This window comes from Budorcas taxicolor, chromosome 19 (assembly GCF_023091745.1).
Source record: "Budorcas taxicolor isolate Tak-1 chromosome 19, Takin1.1, whole genome shotgun sequence".
In the NCBI taxonomy this organism is placed as follows: Eukaryota; Metazoa; Chordata; class Mammalia; order Artiodactyla; family Bovidae; genus Budorcas; species Budorcas taxicolor.
Window position 1 is genome coordinate 60,542,547 of NC_068928.1, and position 16,328 is coordinate 60,558,874.

The 16,328-nt window shown below is 42.6% G+C and overlaps 1 protein-coding gene across 1 annotated transcript in view; it reads left to right on the forward strand.

The window, feature by feature from the left end:
• The window catches only part of ABCA5 (ATP binding cassette subfamily A member 5), a 62,345-nt gene that overhangs the window by 18,645 nt on the left and 27,372 nt on the right, over positions 1–16,328 (forward strand). Inside the window, exons 5-14 of the mRNA XM_052657182.1 lie at positions 1,375–1,463; positions 2,964–3,193; positions 4,754–4,895; positions 6,490–6,678; positions 8,232–8,379; positions 10,742–10,910; positions 12,238–12,296; positions 13,188–13,298; positions 14,568–14,743; positions 15,489–15,608. Coding sequence (XP_052513142.1) covers positions 1,375–1,463; positions 2,964–3,193; positions 4,754–4,895; positions 6,490–6,678; positions 8,232–8,379; positions 10,742–10,910; positions 12,238–12,296; positions 13,188–13,298; positions 14,568–14,743; positions 15,489–15,608 — 1,433 coding nt within the window. The remainder of the gene's footprint in view (positions 1–1,374; positions 1,464–2,963; positions 3,194–4,753; positions 4,896–6,489; positions 6,679–8,231; positions 8,380–10,741; positions 10,911–12,237; positions 12,297–13,187; positions 13,299–14,567; positions 14,744–15,488; positions 15,609–16,328) is intronic.

A 16,328-nucleotide genomic window follows, 5' to 3' on the forward strand; every position in this document is an offset into this window, starting at 1 on the left:
GTTGGACACAACTGAGCGACTTCACTTTACTCCACGGAAGGAAACCTAGATAGCATATTGAAAAGCAGAGACATTACTTTGCCAACAAAGGTCCGTCTAGTCAAGGCTATGGTTTTTCCAGTGGTCATGTATGAATGCGAGAGTTGGACTGTGAAGAAGGCTGAGCGCCGAAGAATTGATGCTTTTGAACTGTGGTGTTGGAGAAGACTCGAGAGTCCCTTAGACTGCAAGGAGATCCAACCAGTCCATTGTAAAGGAGATCAGCCCTGGGTGTTCTTCGGAAGGAATGATGCTAAAGCTGAAACTCCAGTACTTTGGCTACCTCATGCGAAGAGTTGACTCATTGGAAAAGACTCTGATGTTGGGAGGGATTGGGGGCAGGAGGAGAAGGGGATGACAGAGGATGGGATGGCTGGATGGCATCACCCACTCGATGGACGTGAGTTTGAGTGAACTCCGGGAGATGGTGATGGACAGGGAGGCCTGGCGTGCTGTGATTCATGAGGTCGCAGAGTCGGACACGACTGAGGGACTAAACTGAACTGATACGACTTTCTAAATCTATGTTCTTTTCTCCACATAACTGTTTTTGTACATGGTATGGTACATATTTTAAAATCTCAAGTTCTTCTACCAGTAAAGTTTATTAATTCTATGTTTGAAACATGGAAAACAGCCTTCAATGCCTAAGCCTCTGGAAAAATAATTATCAACCAAAAACATTTATTGAAAGAATGTTAAAGTCACTATATTTGTGACTTGATTCCAAAAAGCCTTCAGATAATTTTTCTTTTTTTCTGTGTTCTTGACTTGGACCTGCCTTTGCACATGGGAAGCTTTTAAAGCTGATAATTCATTGTAGAATGACTTAGGTTAAGCCAGAAAAGTGACTTGTTTAAAAAACCTCATTGGAAAAGACTCTGATGCTGGGAAAGATTGAAGGCAAAAGGCGAAGGGGGCAGCAGAGCATGAGGTGGGTGGTTGGATGGCATCACGGACTCAAAGGACACGAGTTTGAGCAAGCTCCCAGAGACAGTGGAGGACAGAGGAGCCTGGCGTGCTGCAGCCTGTGGGGTCGCAAAGGGTCAGGCACGGCTTAGCAGCTGAGCAGCAGCCACTGATTTCTTCTCTTCCATTTGTGCGCATTTACTACTCAGTATCCTAACGCATGTAACTCTCTGATTTCAAAGATTTCAAACAAACAGTAAGGGATGTGATAGACTTTGTTTGCCTTTGGAGGGCAGCTGCTGCTTTTCTTTGCTTCTATTAGAGATGGATCAGTTGTATCACTTTGGTAACCCACTGGGTGCTGTCTCTAAGGAAAGCACTTGTGTATCGTGCTGGACCTTACCTCTCACGTTTTTTCCTCTGTAGCTGGCTGTTCCCCATCATGTGACGCCGTTCAGTTCTGGTCCTCAGGGTTCACGGTTCTGCAGGCCTCGATAGACGCAGCCATCATACAGGTAAAGGTGCTTGAGGAAGGCAGGGGTTCATACGATGCCCCGCGTCTTTACCATCGGAGTCCATTTCACTGCTGTCACACGTACCAAATTACATCATGCAGGTCAGCTCCGTTACAAAAAAAGAGAAGGAAGAAGTCACATTTCCTGATTTAATTTTTTTTGAAACCCACTTTAGTTTCGTGGTCTCCAAGCACGCTGTTCAGCACTCTGTATGCCTGTGTTATCCTGTCTGTGCTGTCTGTAGGCAATATTTATGAAAGGTCTGTATTCGCAGACTTTTCCCTTGAATAAGAGTAACTTAGGGTAAAGAAGTTACCTTTATTATCTTAATCATAGTGGTTGATCTTATTTTTAACAGATATTTATCGCTTGTCTGAAAGACGTCGTTTCTCCCTTGTGTACTAGCATCAGCCCGTTTAGTCTCGACACCGTGAGGCTGGTGCTGCTGTCGACACTTCATTTATGCACTTGAAACTCAGGAAGATGGAGTGACTTTGCAAACCTCAGTTGATTAGTGGCAAAGCTAATTCAGACTGTGGCCTTTGGGTTCTCATTTCTGTGTTTTAGTAGTATACTGCCACTAACATTGTGTATAAACGTTGTGTTTACATTCTGAAGACCTGACCCAGTCTTTCTCGTTTTAGTGGAAATGAACAGCAGACCTTGGGTAGGAGCCCTGTCACTGCCAGCTGTTAGACTGCTATGCATAAATGACTGCAGAAGTAATGCTTACTGGACAGGGTTGTCATTAGAACCACATGAGATGATACACAGAAGTGTCCTACAAGCTCTCACAGCATGGTATTAATGTATCGTAGACGCAGTATTCAGTAACACACAAGCTCAGGCTAATGACGGTGAAATAAATACAGGGCATGTTGCGTTGATGGTGCTGAAGTACCTGTTTGTGTTTTGGCCAAAGACCTTAGCTGTCCACAGCCCAGACCATGCCGCACGAGCAGGTGGAGCAGAGCTCCGTGCTGTCCATGTGAACATGAGGTGGAAGCGTGTCATATGGCAGACATGGTTCTATTACCCTGTCTCTGTGCGTGCTGCATACGTATATATGCAATATGCAATAGAAGGACTCACTACCTGAAAGAACATTTTTAAAAAAGAGAGTTATCCTTTCATGGCACTTGACATCATCCTTTAACTTCTCGATTTTATAAACACATATTTTTATTAAGATGCATATAGCTGTCACTAAAGATGGTTATTGTGCAGTTTTATTTTCTTTGACAAATTATTTAATAGAAACGTATGTACTTCCCAACTTCAGACTTGAAACTTTCTGACATGCTTCCAGAACGAGTGAAAACAATGTTCTATGCAGTACCATGATACTGGGGTCAGTCACTTTATTTCTGGTGTGTAGTGTTTTGAGGGTTGTGTTTACAGTAGGTTATGGACTAACTTTGGGTATGTAATTGTCTCATTATTTCAGGAGCTGCTCTCAGGACTAAGTTAACTGAATGTGTTTACATTTTCTGATTGTAGATGAAGACCAATGTTTCTTTTTGGAAAGAGCTGGAGTCAACTAAAGCTGTTCTTATGGGAGAAACGGCTGTTGTAGAAATAGACACCTTTCCCCGAGGAGTGATTTTAATATACCTAGTTATAGCGTTTTCACCTTTTGGATACTTTTTGGCAATTCATATCGTGGCAGAAAAAGAAAAGAAGTTAAAAGAGTTTTTAAAAATAATGGGACTTCATGACACGGCCTTTTGGTATGTTACCAGAACCTTGTTATTCAGTGTGGCTAATAACTGCGTAAGTTCCACACATCTTCAGTACTGAAGCTCTGTTACTCACCAGACTCAGCAAGGTCCTGACCCTCTTTTCTTGCAGTTCCCGCCTTTGTCATGGAGTTTGAGACTCATCACGAAGCTCCAGCAGTTGATTGGCTTGTTCGAACATAAGGGAGGTGGGCTCTGGGAAGCTCATGTCAATATTATATATTCAAGTTTTATTTTGTATTTTGTTTGATGAGGCATGCTCCATGTTTTTCAGTGTATAGAAAAACAGGAGATTGTGGAAAGTTAGAAATTAATCTCCTGTTACAGTCCTCCGCAAATATTGCAGCCTGCTCACATTGTTACGTTCATATACACAAACTCAAGTTTTGGGCTTTTTTGTCCCCTGGGAAAAATTACTTTTGTGAATTTTTTAGGATGCAAATATACAAATAATTATTTCCATGGAAACAAATGAAAAAAGTTCAACAATGAGCACATTAACATTTTTGTACAATGAAAATTTTATAGAGGCATGCAATTTTATAAAATTCCAAGTGTGTTTTCCATACTTTGCCCACTATGCAGTAAGAACATTTATTCTGACCTCACTTTGGGGGAGACGTTAGTCCTGTCAAATGTGAGTTGTTACTATCAACCATTGTATTCCATTTAGCTCAGTGCAGCAGCTGAGCCGCGTTACATAATGGGGTTATCCCGTATGACATCGTCTCTGCTCATTTCTTACTCCTGTGTTTCACTAGTGGCCGGTCTCTGAGTCGCACTGGAGTATTAAATGTTTTGTGAGGAGATGGTAGCTGGAAGCATTTAGGTAGATCGGTTTCTCCGTGCCTCGTTTCTGCCTCTGTAAAATAATTGGTTTACTTTTGGTGGCTTAGGTATCTTTTAGCCCTCTTTTGGTGGTTTTCATGATGCCATACATTACGTTACCTGCTAACTTGAAAAGTAAAAGCAAAATAATAGACTGTGGGGCAATTCCCCTGAGTTCCGGTTTGAGGAGAAATGTCGAGGCCTGTGATGAATCTGTTGTTGATCTTGGTCTCACGTCGAGTTCCATAGTAATAACGTTGTTGCTTAGCAGGGTGGCCTTCACAACTATCTAAAGTACCAAAAGCCGTCAGAGTTTAACTGTCACGTGTACCATAAAGAAAATTGTCAGTCATTAAACTCTTTCGTATTTTAAGAAAATCAGAATTGTGCATTTGTTGATCTTCTGAAAGTACTAGATTTAAATGAATCGTGATTTGCTATAAATCTGTAAGGTTTTTTTGACTCTTGGAAAGATAATCACCATTTTATCTCTATATGAGATGATAGCTTGGTAATTTTATCTATAGCTTAACCAGCACTATATTTTTCACTATGTACAAGAGCTGTAATTTTCAGTACGCGAGCATACATAGAAATGAAGCGATTGGCTTAATTTTAAGAATGAAACAGCTAAAATAAAGCTGAAGTTTTGTTTAAAATGATTTTTTTTAATTGTTAAGGCTTGTGTTTTTAGCCGTGACTGTGTCTGTGTTCCCTTTTCAGGCTTTCCTGGGTTCTTCTCTACGCAAGTTTGATTTTTCTCATGTCCCTTCTCATGGCAGTCATCGCGACAGCGTCTTCCTTATTCCCTCAGAGTAGCTGCTTTGTGATATTTCTCCTTTTTTTCCTCTATGGCTTATCATCTGTAAGTACTTTAACTTGAAATGGGAATAAAGGACTGCCAAAATATTCGATTAATACAGTAAAGTCTTATTTTTTGGTTTACTTGCAGTCGACTTCCCATGAAAGATAGGATTGTTCCTCGGTTAATTCTGATGAATGAGTTGTATCATTGTACCTCCTCACTTTTAGGAAAGTTACAAAATATTCTCAAGTTTAAATGTAACTAGTTTTCACATGATGTGTTCCACACACTTCCTCTGAGTCTGTCTTTTATGGTCTTCATGTAACTGTGCTTATACACCATTAAGATGGTCTTGTACTAGGCTCTATTATTTTTTTTTTCGTGAAATCCTAAACGTTTCAAGGTATTATGTGTTACAGGACGATGCTGTGTAAAGATATGTCTTGGTAAATTAATTCTTTGACACTGCTGATACGGGTTGGGTATTTGGTTGAGTGCTGGTTGTGCACGACCAGCCTTTGTTTGTTTTCTTTAAATATGTGTTTGGCTGTGCTGGGGCTTAGTTGCAGCCTGTGGACTCTTAGTTGCAGCCTGTGAGGTCTAGTTCCCCCACCAGGGATCAAACCTGGGCCCCTGCATTGGGAGTGTGGAGTCTTAGCCACTGGACCACCAGAGACGCCCCCAGCCTTTGTTTCCCGTGGCCCTAGTTTCCGTTCTGCTTGGCCCACGTGCCCGTGCTGTATCAGCCGTGAGATATTGTGACTGTCATCTCTGCTCTTTAACACGACAATTTATAAAGAACTTGTATGCGAAAGTGACAGTCGCTCAGTCGAGTCTGACTCTTTGCGACCCCGTGGACTATACAGTCCGTGGAATTCTCCAGGCCAGAATACTGGAGTGGGTAGCCTTTCCCTTCTCCAGGGGATCTTGCCAACCCAGGGATCAAACCCAGGTCTCCCACATTGCAGGTGGATTCTTTACCAGCTGAGTCACCAGGGAAGCCTACCTCAAATAACATGTATGCTTCTCTATATAGTTGCGTGGTTTTTAACTGACTCTGTTTCCTATCAACACATTAAAAGCTAGGTCCTCTATTTGAAAGCTTGCCGAGTTGTGGTTTTGTTCATATTTGAACATGTCTAACTGCAGAGACAGCTGGTAGTTTCTGCTTTCTGTGAGGTTGAGATGGTCATGTTTGCCTATTACATAGATAAAGAGCAGTTTTAAATATTTGTCTGTTTATATTGTTAATGTATAGCACTGTTTGTATGAAAATTAAATATCTCAGCATGACCTTTAGAAATTTGTTGTTTTTTAGTTGCTAAGACATGTGTGTCCAACTCCTTGGGACCCCATGGACTATAGCTCACCAGGCTCCTTTGTCCTTGGTATTTCCTGAGCAGGGATACTGGAGTGGGTGCTCACTTCCTCCTCCAGGGGATCTTCCCAACCCAGAGATTGAACCCGTGTCTCTTGCATTGGCAGACGGATTCTTTACCACTGAGCCACCAAGGAATTAATTAGGAATTGATTGAATTTTAGTGAATGTAGTTTCTAATGAAAATAGCTTGTTTTTTCACAAGCAAAAATTTAATCTTATTTTTACATCGGTGTACATGAACAATGTATTAACGTTAACATTTGTATCTTACAGGTATTTTTTGCTTTAATGCTGACGCCTCTTTTTAAAAAATCAAAGCATGTGGGAATAGCTGAATTTTTAGTCACGGTGGCTTTTGGATTTGTTGGCCTCTTGGTGGTCCTCATGGAAAGTTTCCCCCGATCGCTAGTGTGGCTGCTCAGCCCCTTCTGTCAGTGCACCTTCCTGATTGGCATCGCGCAGGTACGTGGCGTGTTCAGTCTCGCTTTCCCCAGGTGCGTGCTTTCTCTCCACTTCCATGCAGCGTAGTATACTACCATGAACCCTGCCTTTGGTTAGGGTTAGACATGAGAAGGGGTGCTATTTGAAAACCAGAGTATGTTTTATATTGATTTCATTTATGTTTTCTCCATTTTTAAGCTTTTCATTTGTATGACCTTTTTATCAACGAGCTCTCCACTTTTACTTTTAATGGAACTCAGTAGTCTGTTTCACTGGAACAGCTCAGCTTGTTAGAAGTCACTGGTTAAAGCACCAGGTGGCTCAGTTGTAGAGAATTCGCCTCCCAACACAGGAGACACAGCTTTGACCCCTGGGTTGGAAAGATCCCCTGGAGGAGGAAATGGCAAACCTCTTCCCTCCAGTATTCTTGCCTGGGAAATCCCATGGACAGAAGAGCCTGGCAGGCTACAGTCCATGGGGCTGCAAAGAGTCGGACACGACTTAGCACCTAGACAATCACAGTCCTTATCTCACTACTACGGTCATCAAAAATGTGTCTTCATGACCCAGGGGTTGAACCCAGGTCTCCCGCACTGGCAGGCATGTTCTCTACCATCTGAGCCGCCAGGGAAACCCTGGTGGGTTTTATAGGTCCAGGACTCAGGGGACTGTCTTTATCTGAATAGTATTGGTGTTTATGGGCTTCCCTTGTGGCTCAGCTGGTAAAGAATCCACCCGCAATGCGGGAGACCTGGCTTTGATCCCTAGATTGGGAAGATCCCCTGGAAAAAAGGAAATATTACCCACTCCAGTATTCTGGCCTGGAGAATTCCATGGACTGGATAGTCCATGGGGTCGCCAAGAGTCGGACACAACTGAGCGACTTTCTCTTTCTCTTTCATTGGTGTTTATAATGTGATTTTTCTTAGTTTTTAAGAGCAGTGAGGCTCTAAGAGGAAAATTCTCACAAAAAACTGCTTTATATATTAGGACATATATTTAGTTAATGTGTAAAGAAGAAAAAATGTGATCACTTCATATAAGAAGTAACTGGCTGGATAGGGATGCTGACGCCCTCTGCGGTGCAGTTAGAGTCTGTCCCTTCACGGCGGGCCTGCAACGAGGGCGAGACCTCAGCACTACTGTCCTTCCTCCCGCTCTGCCAGCACACCTGCTGTGAATAATTTAATAGCAGTGTTGATGAGTTATAGGCCCTTCTCCCTTTTCAGGGTTGAAAGGTGCTGACCATAAGTTTATCCTCTGATAACTTGTGTGACTTCTCTGGACCGTAAACCCTTTTGCTAGCATCAGCTTTCATTTCATTTGATAGCCATAGCACTAACAAGACACGCTGCAAGAGCCGACCGACGGCTTTAAAAACGTGATCAGACAGGGCTGTCGGGGTAACTCACATTCTGGTCAAGCTTTTATTGTTCTCTGTATAAGTTCACATTGCTCGTTTGGCTAGACCGTTCACTCTCCTAGCGGCCTGGTTTCTTGACTCTGGGCGTAACGTGGCTTTTGCTTGTTTTTGGCCATTTTCATATTATCGGGTGGACGTTTCTGTTTTCCAGGTCATGCATTTAGAAGACGTTGATGAAGGTGCTTTAGTTTCTAATTTGACTGAAGGCCCGTGTCCTCTAATCATTGCCATTGTGATGCTGCTTCTTAACAGCATTTTCTACGCCCTCTTGGCTGTTTATCTTGATCAAGTCATTCCAGGTATGCAGGTAGTCGCTGAATTTTACTTAAAAGATTTTTCAGGTTTTTGTCCACCTAAAGTTATCTTAATTTTTCTTCTTACAAGATTAATGGTTTATTGTTTTTGATTTTTTTAAATATTCTTTTTGAAATATTCATTTATTTTTAATTGCGGGATAGTTGCTTCGCAATATAGTGTTGGTTTCTGCCATACATCAACGTGAACCAGCCTCATGTATACATGTCCCCTCCCTTTGGAGCCTCCCTCCCACCTCCCTCTCCATCCCGCCCCGCTACGTCGTCGCAGAGCACCAAGTTGAGCTTCCTGTGAGTTAACTTAATTTTAGCTTTTTTTCTAGCTGACTGAGTACTCTAAGTCGTATTCACTGTTAACAGCTTGTAATTTAATTGTAATTGTATTTTGTACCTTATACCTTAACTTCCAGTGAATGTAAGGAGACTGGGCAAAAAGAGACAGTTTGTTTTGAAAGCCTTAAATCCCTAATTGAGCGTCTTCACTCAGTCCTTCCCCATGTCCATTTTTTTGGCTGAAGCACTTCTCTATTGTGCCCTCTAAGGTCCGAGACAGTGGAACAACCTTGCAACCTCTCCCATCCCCGTGTCTTCTACCCTCCACCTACTTCAAGCCTCTGCAGGTTCAGAATATTCTAGAATGACCCCTGCCCCCTCCCTGCCCCCTTGAGGTCCTCGTTCCTTTGTCTGTCTTCTTGATCTGCAGTCTTACATGACAAGACACATGTGACTTTTAAGTTTTAATTACTTAGAATTGAACAAATGAGCAGTTCCTTCCTCAGCAGGGCGAGTGTTGTGTCGGTCGCTCAGCCGTGTCCCACTCTTGGTGACCCCATGGACTGTAGCCCGCCAGGCTCCTCTGTCCACGGGATTCTCCAGGCCAGCATCCTGGAGTGGACAGCCATGCCCTCCTCCAGGGGATCCTCCCGACCCAGGGATGGAACTCAGGTCTCCCGCGGGGCCGGCAGATTCTTTACCAGCTGAGCCCCCAGGGAGCAGCGCAGGCGCCTGCTGAGGGGTCAGCAGCTGCGCCTGGTCACTGGTTACAGCGCAGACGAGGTCTTATCCACTGTTGCGAAGTCCTGTTTGGCTGCACTGTTCGAGACCATGGCAGTAGTGCTTATCTAATCACCTACCTCAAGTCTGTCTACGAACCTTGCCGTCGCCTTTAGTCAAGCTGATCACCTGCTCAGAAACCTTGCTGAGCACATCCTGGTGAATTAAAGAGAACCTTGTCCAGCGTCGGTGTCCCGCTCGGTGCTTTTATGCGTCCAGTCCCTTGGCACCACTGTTCCCCTCCCCTTATTGTGTTTTATATCCATCCATTCAGTCCTGTTTATTTAAACACATCTCCAGTGTATCAGTTAGGTTATGTTTAGTTACTCATTAACAGAGGACCTTTTTTTAATTGTCTTAAACAAGGAGGAAATCAATCTCTGCATTCAGAGTCCAGAGTCAGGGTGGGCTCCTAGTTGGTTGCCTTGCTTGGCTGTGCCATCAGGATCCCACCTTCTCCATGTTGCTGCTCCTGTCTCAGAGTCTGGCAGATTTATCGCCTGGTGCCTGCGTGGGGTTGCAATTCTTCGTTCACGTCCAGTGGGAGAGGGACAGGAGACTTGTGCCCAGCAAGCCCTTCGCTTCTTTCTAGTTGGTGCCTGCTCGTGGCTGAAGCAGAGGAGTCACCAGAGCCTGCACGGTGCCCGTCTGGTCCACTGGACTCTCTCTAGTTGGGAGCGGCTCCCTCTGAAACGTGGTCATCGGTGGGGCGTGTTGGAAAGGGTGGGGGATGTTGGTTCCTTGGGGAGAGAGGGAGAAAGTCCGCCCGTGCCATGGGCCGCCAGACTGGCGTCTCCTGTGTTGGTCCTGCCCTGTTACTCTCCTCCATCTAAAAAGTCCTCTCTGTGAGCTCTAGCAGCCTTTCTGAATACTGTCTGCTCCCAAAAGACTAAGGTGATACCGACTCAAGCCTTCAGAATACCCGGATGTACACTCTTCACCTTCTGAACTCTTGCTGGCACTCATGCCTCACGTTGTATGCTGCGTGTTAGCCATTAGATATGTACGTGTCCTCATAATGATGGAAGTCTCTAGGGCAGAAAATGTGCCCTGCTTACCTTTTACATTCCATGGACTCGCAGCAACCCTGAAACTTTTTATGGACAAGAGTTATCTGTCAGTAAGACTTCTATTTTTCCCGCACTGTTGACTTAATAACTTATGTCTAAACTTTAGGTTGTCTTAGGTTTCACAGACTGCCTTTCTGATTTAAACACTAGTTTTCAGAAATAATTTGTTAGGATAACTCAGTTGTGTGTGTGTGTTTTTTTTTTTTCTCTGTCTCTCTTTTCAGGAGAATTTGGCTTACGGAGATCATCGTTTTATTTTCTGAAGCCATCATATTGGTCAAAGAGCAAAAGGAATTATGAGGAGTTATCAGAGGGCAACGTGAATGGGAATGTTAGTTTTAGTGAAATTGTTGAGCCTGTTTCTTCAGAATTTATAGGAAAAGAAGCCATCAGGTATGATTCAATCTCTGGCAGTTTAGGTCTGAAGAACTGCTCATGGGACATGCCATGTGTAAATCCTGTCTTTTATGTAATGTATGTAAGCATGGTATTTTAGGAGATTTGGTACACGTTTGGTGATTTTTAAAAAACAGTATCAAGGGCTAATTCTCTTTTAAGTTTTTATTTTCTTTGTAACTATTTAGAATAAATTTGCTGCTAGGTTTGACATTTTACATTTGAATAGAAAATTTTTTAAGTAATAAAATCTAGTATTTATAAAATTAAGCCATTTAAAAATTTCTTCATTATGTAAATTAAGAGGGATTCACTCATAGCTCAGTTGGTAGAGAATCTGCCTGCAGTGCAGGAGACCTGGGTTCAGTTCCTGGGTTGAAACGATCTCCTGGAGAAGGAAATGGCAACCCACTCCAATATGTTTGCCTGGAAAATGCCATGGACAGAGGAGCCTGGTAGGCTACAGTCCATGGGTCGCAGGAGTTGGACACGACTTAGCTACTAAAACCATGTGAATTAAAGCAATAGATACTAGTTTTCTATTTTTATTCGAGCTGCATTGTCTCAGACATGCCAGACATTAAATTGTGCTGTTAATTTGATAGACCCCTAGAAACTGTGACATAATTAACCTGTCACACCAGCATAATTTCAGAGAACCAGAGAAATTCATAACTATTCCTTACTAGTTCAGTCAAAACCAAATTGAAAAAAATAAGGAGAAGGAGAAAAGAGAGAAAAGTGAAAGAAAAAGTGGAGTATAGTTTGTGTTTTTTAAATTTAAGAAAAACATACAGATGCAGAGGAGAACTAGGTATTTAAGATGCAGTCAGTGGACTGGTGGTCGGCCTTCTTAAGAGTAAAAGTTAAACTAATGAGCAAGACCGTTAATCTTTAAAAAATTATGTAAAGCATTTAAAATACAATGAGGGAATCACTTCAAGACAGTTTGAAAAGTGTACTGATGTGAAGTAGCATCTGATTTTTAAGCTCCCTTTATTAATTAATTACAAATGGAAAAGAATCAAATGTGAAATAAGAAATCTGTAAATTGCTTGAGTCAAATGTTTCAGTTTCTTTTTAGAGGTTGACTTGTCATGAAAAGTGAATGAATCACACTTAAAATGGAGAGAAGTGATGTGCTCTTTTCTCGTAGTTCCTTTAAAATGCTTTTATTATTGTTGCCAGGTTTCCTTGATTTATTGTTCTAGTAGGAAGATGCTTTATTCCCATTAAATATGACAGCTTTGATTAAAAATACCATGCACAAACACACACCTGGAGACTGCTTTAGATACTTAGAGGAGTAAACGGTGTCTTTCAGAATCAGTGGTATTCAGAAGACCCACAGAACGAGAGGTGAAAATGTGGAGGCTTTGAGAAGTGAGTACCTCTCCTGTTCAGTCTGTAGGTTAAGGTACAAACGGAACAGTTAGACTCCTTTACCACAATTTTCCGTCTTTCCTCTAGAGATACTCTCTTTATGTGATGAATGTTCAGAATAAAAGTTAACAACGTCAAAGTGGTAAAAGAAAAAAGTAGTATCTACTAAGACGGAAAGTTGTCGATTCTTAAACCTGTGTCCGTTTTAATTTTATTGTTATGCATGTGTATACGGGGCTTCCCAGGTGGCGCTAGTGGTAAAGAACCCGCCTGCCAGTGCAGGAGGCATGAGAGACTTGGGTTCGCTCCCTGGGTGGGGAAGATCCCCTGGAGGAGGGAACAGCTACCCACTCCAGTATTCTTGCCTGGAGAATCCCATGGACAGAGGAGCGTGGTGGGCTACAGTCCATGGGGTTGCAGAGTCAGACTCAACTTAGCCAGTCAAACAACAAAATGCTGTTGGTTACCTTCTAACTTTTTGCTGATATTTTTAACATGCCTCTAAATACCGTTGGAAACAAACTTTTGTTCTTCTCTTTGTTTTAATTTCCGTTGTTGTTTAGTCACTTTCTGTCCGTGGGCTTTCGGGAGTTCCCGAAAGTGGGTACATGGAAACCTCCCTCCGGATATTTTGTGCCCCCTGACTCTGTCAGTGTAACAAAAAAATAAAAGTTTCTTTTGTGTTACCTTTTCTTACTGTTCATACTATTGACTATAAGAAAGAATTATTGTCGTATTACAGTATTAAATCTTACATTATTAAATATGCTGGTAACTTCTGTCTTTAAATCTATTGACTTATTTCAAGATTGCCCAAGTATTATGATCTATCTTATTGTGCAAGACTCAGCGAATAAAGATCGCATCTGAGCGTCCTGTTCCCCGCTCCAGGTTTATCGTTTGACATATACGAGGGCCAGATCACTGCCCTGCTTGGCCACAGCGGGACAGGGAAGAGCACACTGATGAATATCCTGTGTGGGCTCTGCCCGCCCTCGGATGGTGAGAGCCTTCTGACTTAAGAATCTGTTGATTTGTTTTATTAGGGTTAGTAACTAAGGCACCGTGGTCATTTACTTATCCTTGAAATATGTACTGATTGATTTTTGTCAGTGATTTGGTATCAACTTCTGTGTTCGTTTTTTTCTCCTTTTTATTACACTTGTTTGTTCTTCAGCAGAAAATAAAGATGATTCCGTCATATTTAAGTAAAAATGATTCTGTACCTGTTTTATCAGATGTTGTATGTGTTTATGTTTATTGGTCATTTTCAAGGAAGGATAAACCAGTTAATTGGAAATTAAATGAGGCCTGTAGACATTTTGGTTGAGAAAAGGAACATTTCTAAGTGAGCACCAGTCAGTTCAGAAGGGAAGAATGCCGAGTGTCAGTGCAGTCTCCTTAGAATTCTTAGAGCGGTGCCTCAGATGCGCAATTGCTGTGTGTGGTTGCCCTGCAGGTGAGACTAGTACAGCTGCTCCGGTTTTCCAGAACCGCACAGCGCTGCAGGGCGGTAGACATTTCACTGTGAGAAAGGGCCGCGTTTCCGTGTATCGAACCTGCATCTTCTTTGATGTGCTTTCAGCTCTTTTTTGATTGGAGGTTAACTGCTGTAGCGTCCTGTGTCGGCCTCGGCCGCACAGCAGCAGCGGTTCGACTTAAAGTCAGTTTCATTTTGTTGCTTGTCTCTTTGTCAGTCTCTATGGTCTTTATAATGTCTTTCATTCATGTAGGGGTTTATTTACTTTTGGTGCAATTTTCCACACTATCACACTGATTCACTAGTTCTTAAGTAAAGCGAGATGTATTAATATTCAGCTTATAGGATAAGAAAGCTCGAATTTAGGTCAGGTGATTTTCCCAAAGTCACGCAGCTGTTCAGGGGTAAATTTTAACTTCTTTGTTCTCTTTGCCACTGCGTAGTGCTTAGAAGGGAGAGGAAATTGTTGCTGGAGTATTGTTAATAGTGTAACTCACGCATCGGTGGACCCTTGTACTTGGTGTGAAACCTCTGATCCCTTGCTGTCTCTGCTCTGTAATATGCCCTGAAAACGAAGGGCATTTATAGGGAATATAAATGAGGCTGGAATGTAAGTGGAGGCAGATCACCATTTGTATAGAAATTAGGGTGTGTTGTGTCTTCCAGCTGTATACTAACTCTTGTTTTATGTCTGTTATTAATACATACAAAAAACTGAATTATTAGTATACCTTAAAACACACGTATTAATATTTAATATATTTAATGTAAATGTATTTTTTGCTTTTTAGGGTTCGCATCCATATATGGACACAGAGTCTCAGAAATAGATGAAATGTTTGAAGCCAGGAAAATGATTGGCATTTGTCCACAGCTAGACATACACTTTGATGTCCTGACGGTGGAGGAAAACTTGTCCATTTTGGCATCAATCAAAGGAATACCAGCCAATGATGTCATACAGGAAGTATGTTAGCTGTGTAGAAACCTTTACTCTTAATCGCTATAAATTAGTAACCGTTTGCAGTAACCTGTGGAATGAAAATATACTTGGAAATCTAAATATAAAAACCTCTTCTGAGCCAGTGAGCAGAAAGTCACCACGAAGAATCGGATGGACTTGGAGCAAAAGTTGCAGCGCGTAGGACAAGCCCCCGTCCCGGCCGGAGGCCTCCAGTCTCCCCGTGTGGGTGTCTCTTTCCTTTTCGCTCCTGCCGGCTTCCCCCGCCAGACAAACACACACACACAGAGCCTGTGCACTGACCCCCTTTTCCCCACCGGCCAGGGCTCACAGAAGTAAAACAGGCCCTTCCATCAGGAACCTTTTTGTTATTTCAAAATTATTGGTGGGTATGTGTCAAAATTGGGCTTCTCCTGGTGGCTCAGCAGTAAAGAATCTGCCTGCCAATGAAGGAGACACAGGTTCTATCCCTGGGTTGAGAAGATCCCCTGGAGGAGGACATGGCAACCTGTTCCAGTGTTCCTGCCTGCAGAATCCCATGGACTTTGGCCCACCTGGCTCCTCTGTCCCTGGGGTCGTAGAGTCAGACGGGACGTAGTGACTGGACAGCAGCAGCAATATGTCAAAATTACCCCTATGCCAGGGGAGCGTTTTAAAGGCTGGTATTAAGTTGGAACACTTAGAAAGTAGCGTTGATAATTATGTAGATGCTGAGATTCAAACCCCATTTATTCACACTTGCCGTTCACAGGTGCAGAGAGTCCTACTGGATTTAGACATGCAGGCTATCAAAGATAATCAGGCTAAAAAGTTAAGTGGCGGCCAAAAAAGAAAACTGTCCTTAGGAATTGCTGTTCTCGGGAACCCAAAGGTGAGCAGGTAGTAGTGTTGTTGATGAGATAGTTTCAAATTAATTTGAATGAAAAAGCAAGTTGTAGAAATAGATACATAGACACAGTATATGAAACATACATAAAATACTATATATTATTATGGATGTAATTATAATAATACAGTTTTAAAACTGAAGTCAGAAAGATACGCAGCCTCTTAAAGACAGCAGTCCTCTCAGAAGGGGAAGGGGTCAGGTGGACTTCACTTGTGTCTGCAGTGTTTTATTTCTCTGAAAAAAGATCTGAAGTAAGACACCATTTGTTACATTTCAGTGGTGGCTGCAAAAGTACTGTTCTGTTCCTCTCTGCAGGTCTCTGCACATTTGTTAACGGTTATAGTAATAATCTAATAATAAGGACAAAATCAAAGGGATCTCTGCCTGCTCTGTTGACTTGCTTCTGTTCGTGTCTGGTCTGTGCTCTTCTCAGTCCTGTAGAAGCTGGGCTGTGCCCTGGGTCAGAAGGCTTCCAGGTGCCCGCCTGCAGCCAGGAGCCCCGGGTCCCCCACCCTGCCCCGTTTACCCCGCTGCTGTGGCCGGGGGACCCGGCGTCCTGGCTTACGGCAGTCCCTCTTCCTCCATGTTTCTGAAATGAAAAATAGTCTTAAACTGCTTTCCTTGAGCTAATATAGAACATCATTTTCTAATGAGCAGTTGTTACATCTACAAAAGTTAACTGTTTAGCCAAAAGCGATACAC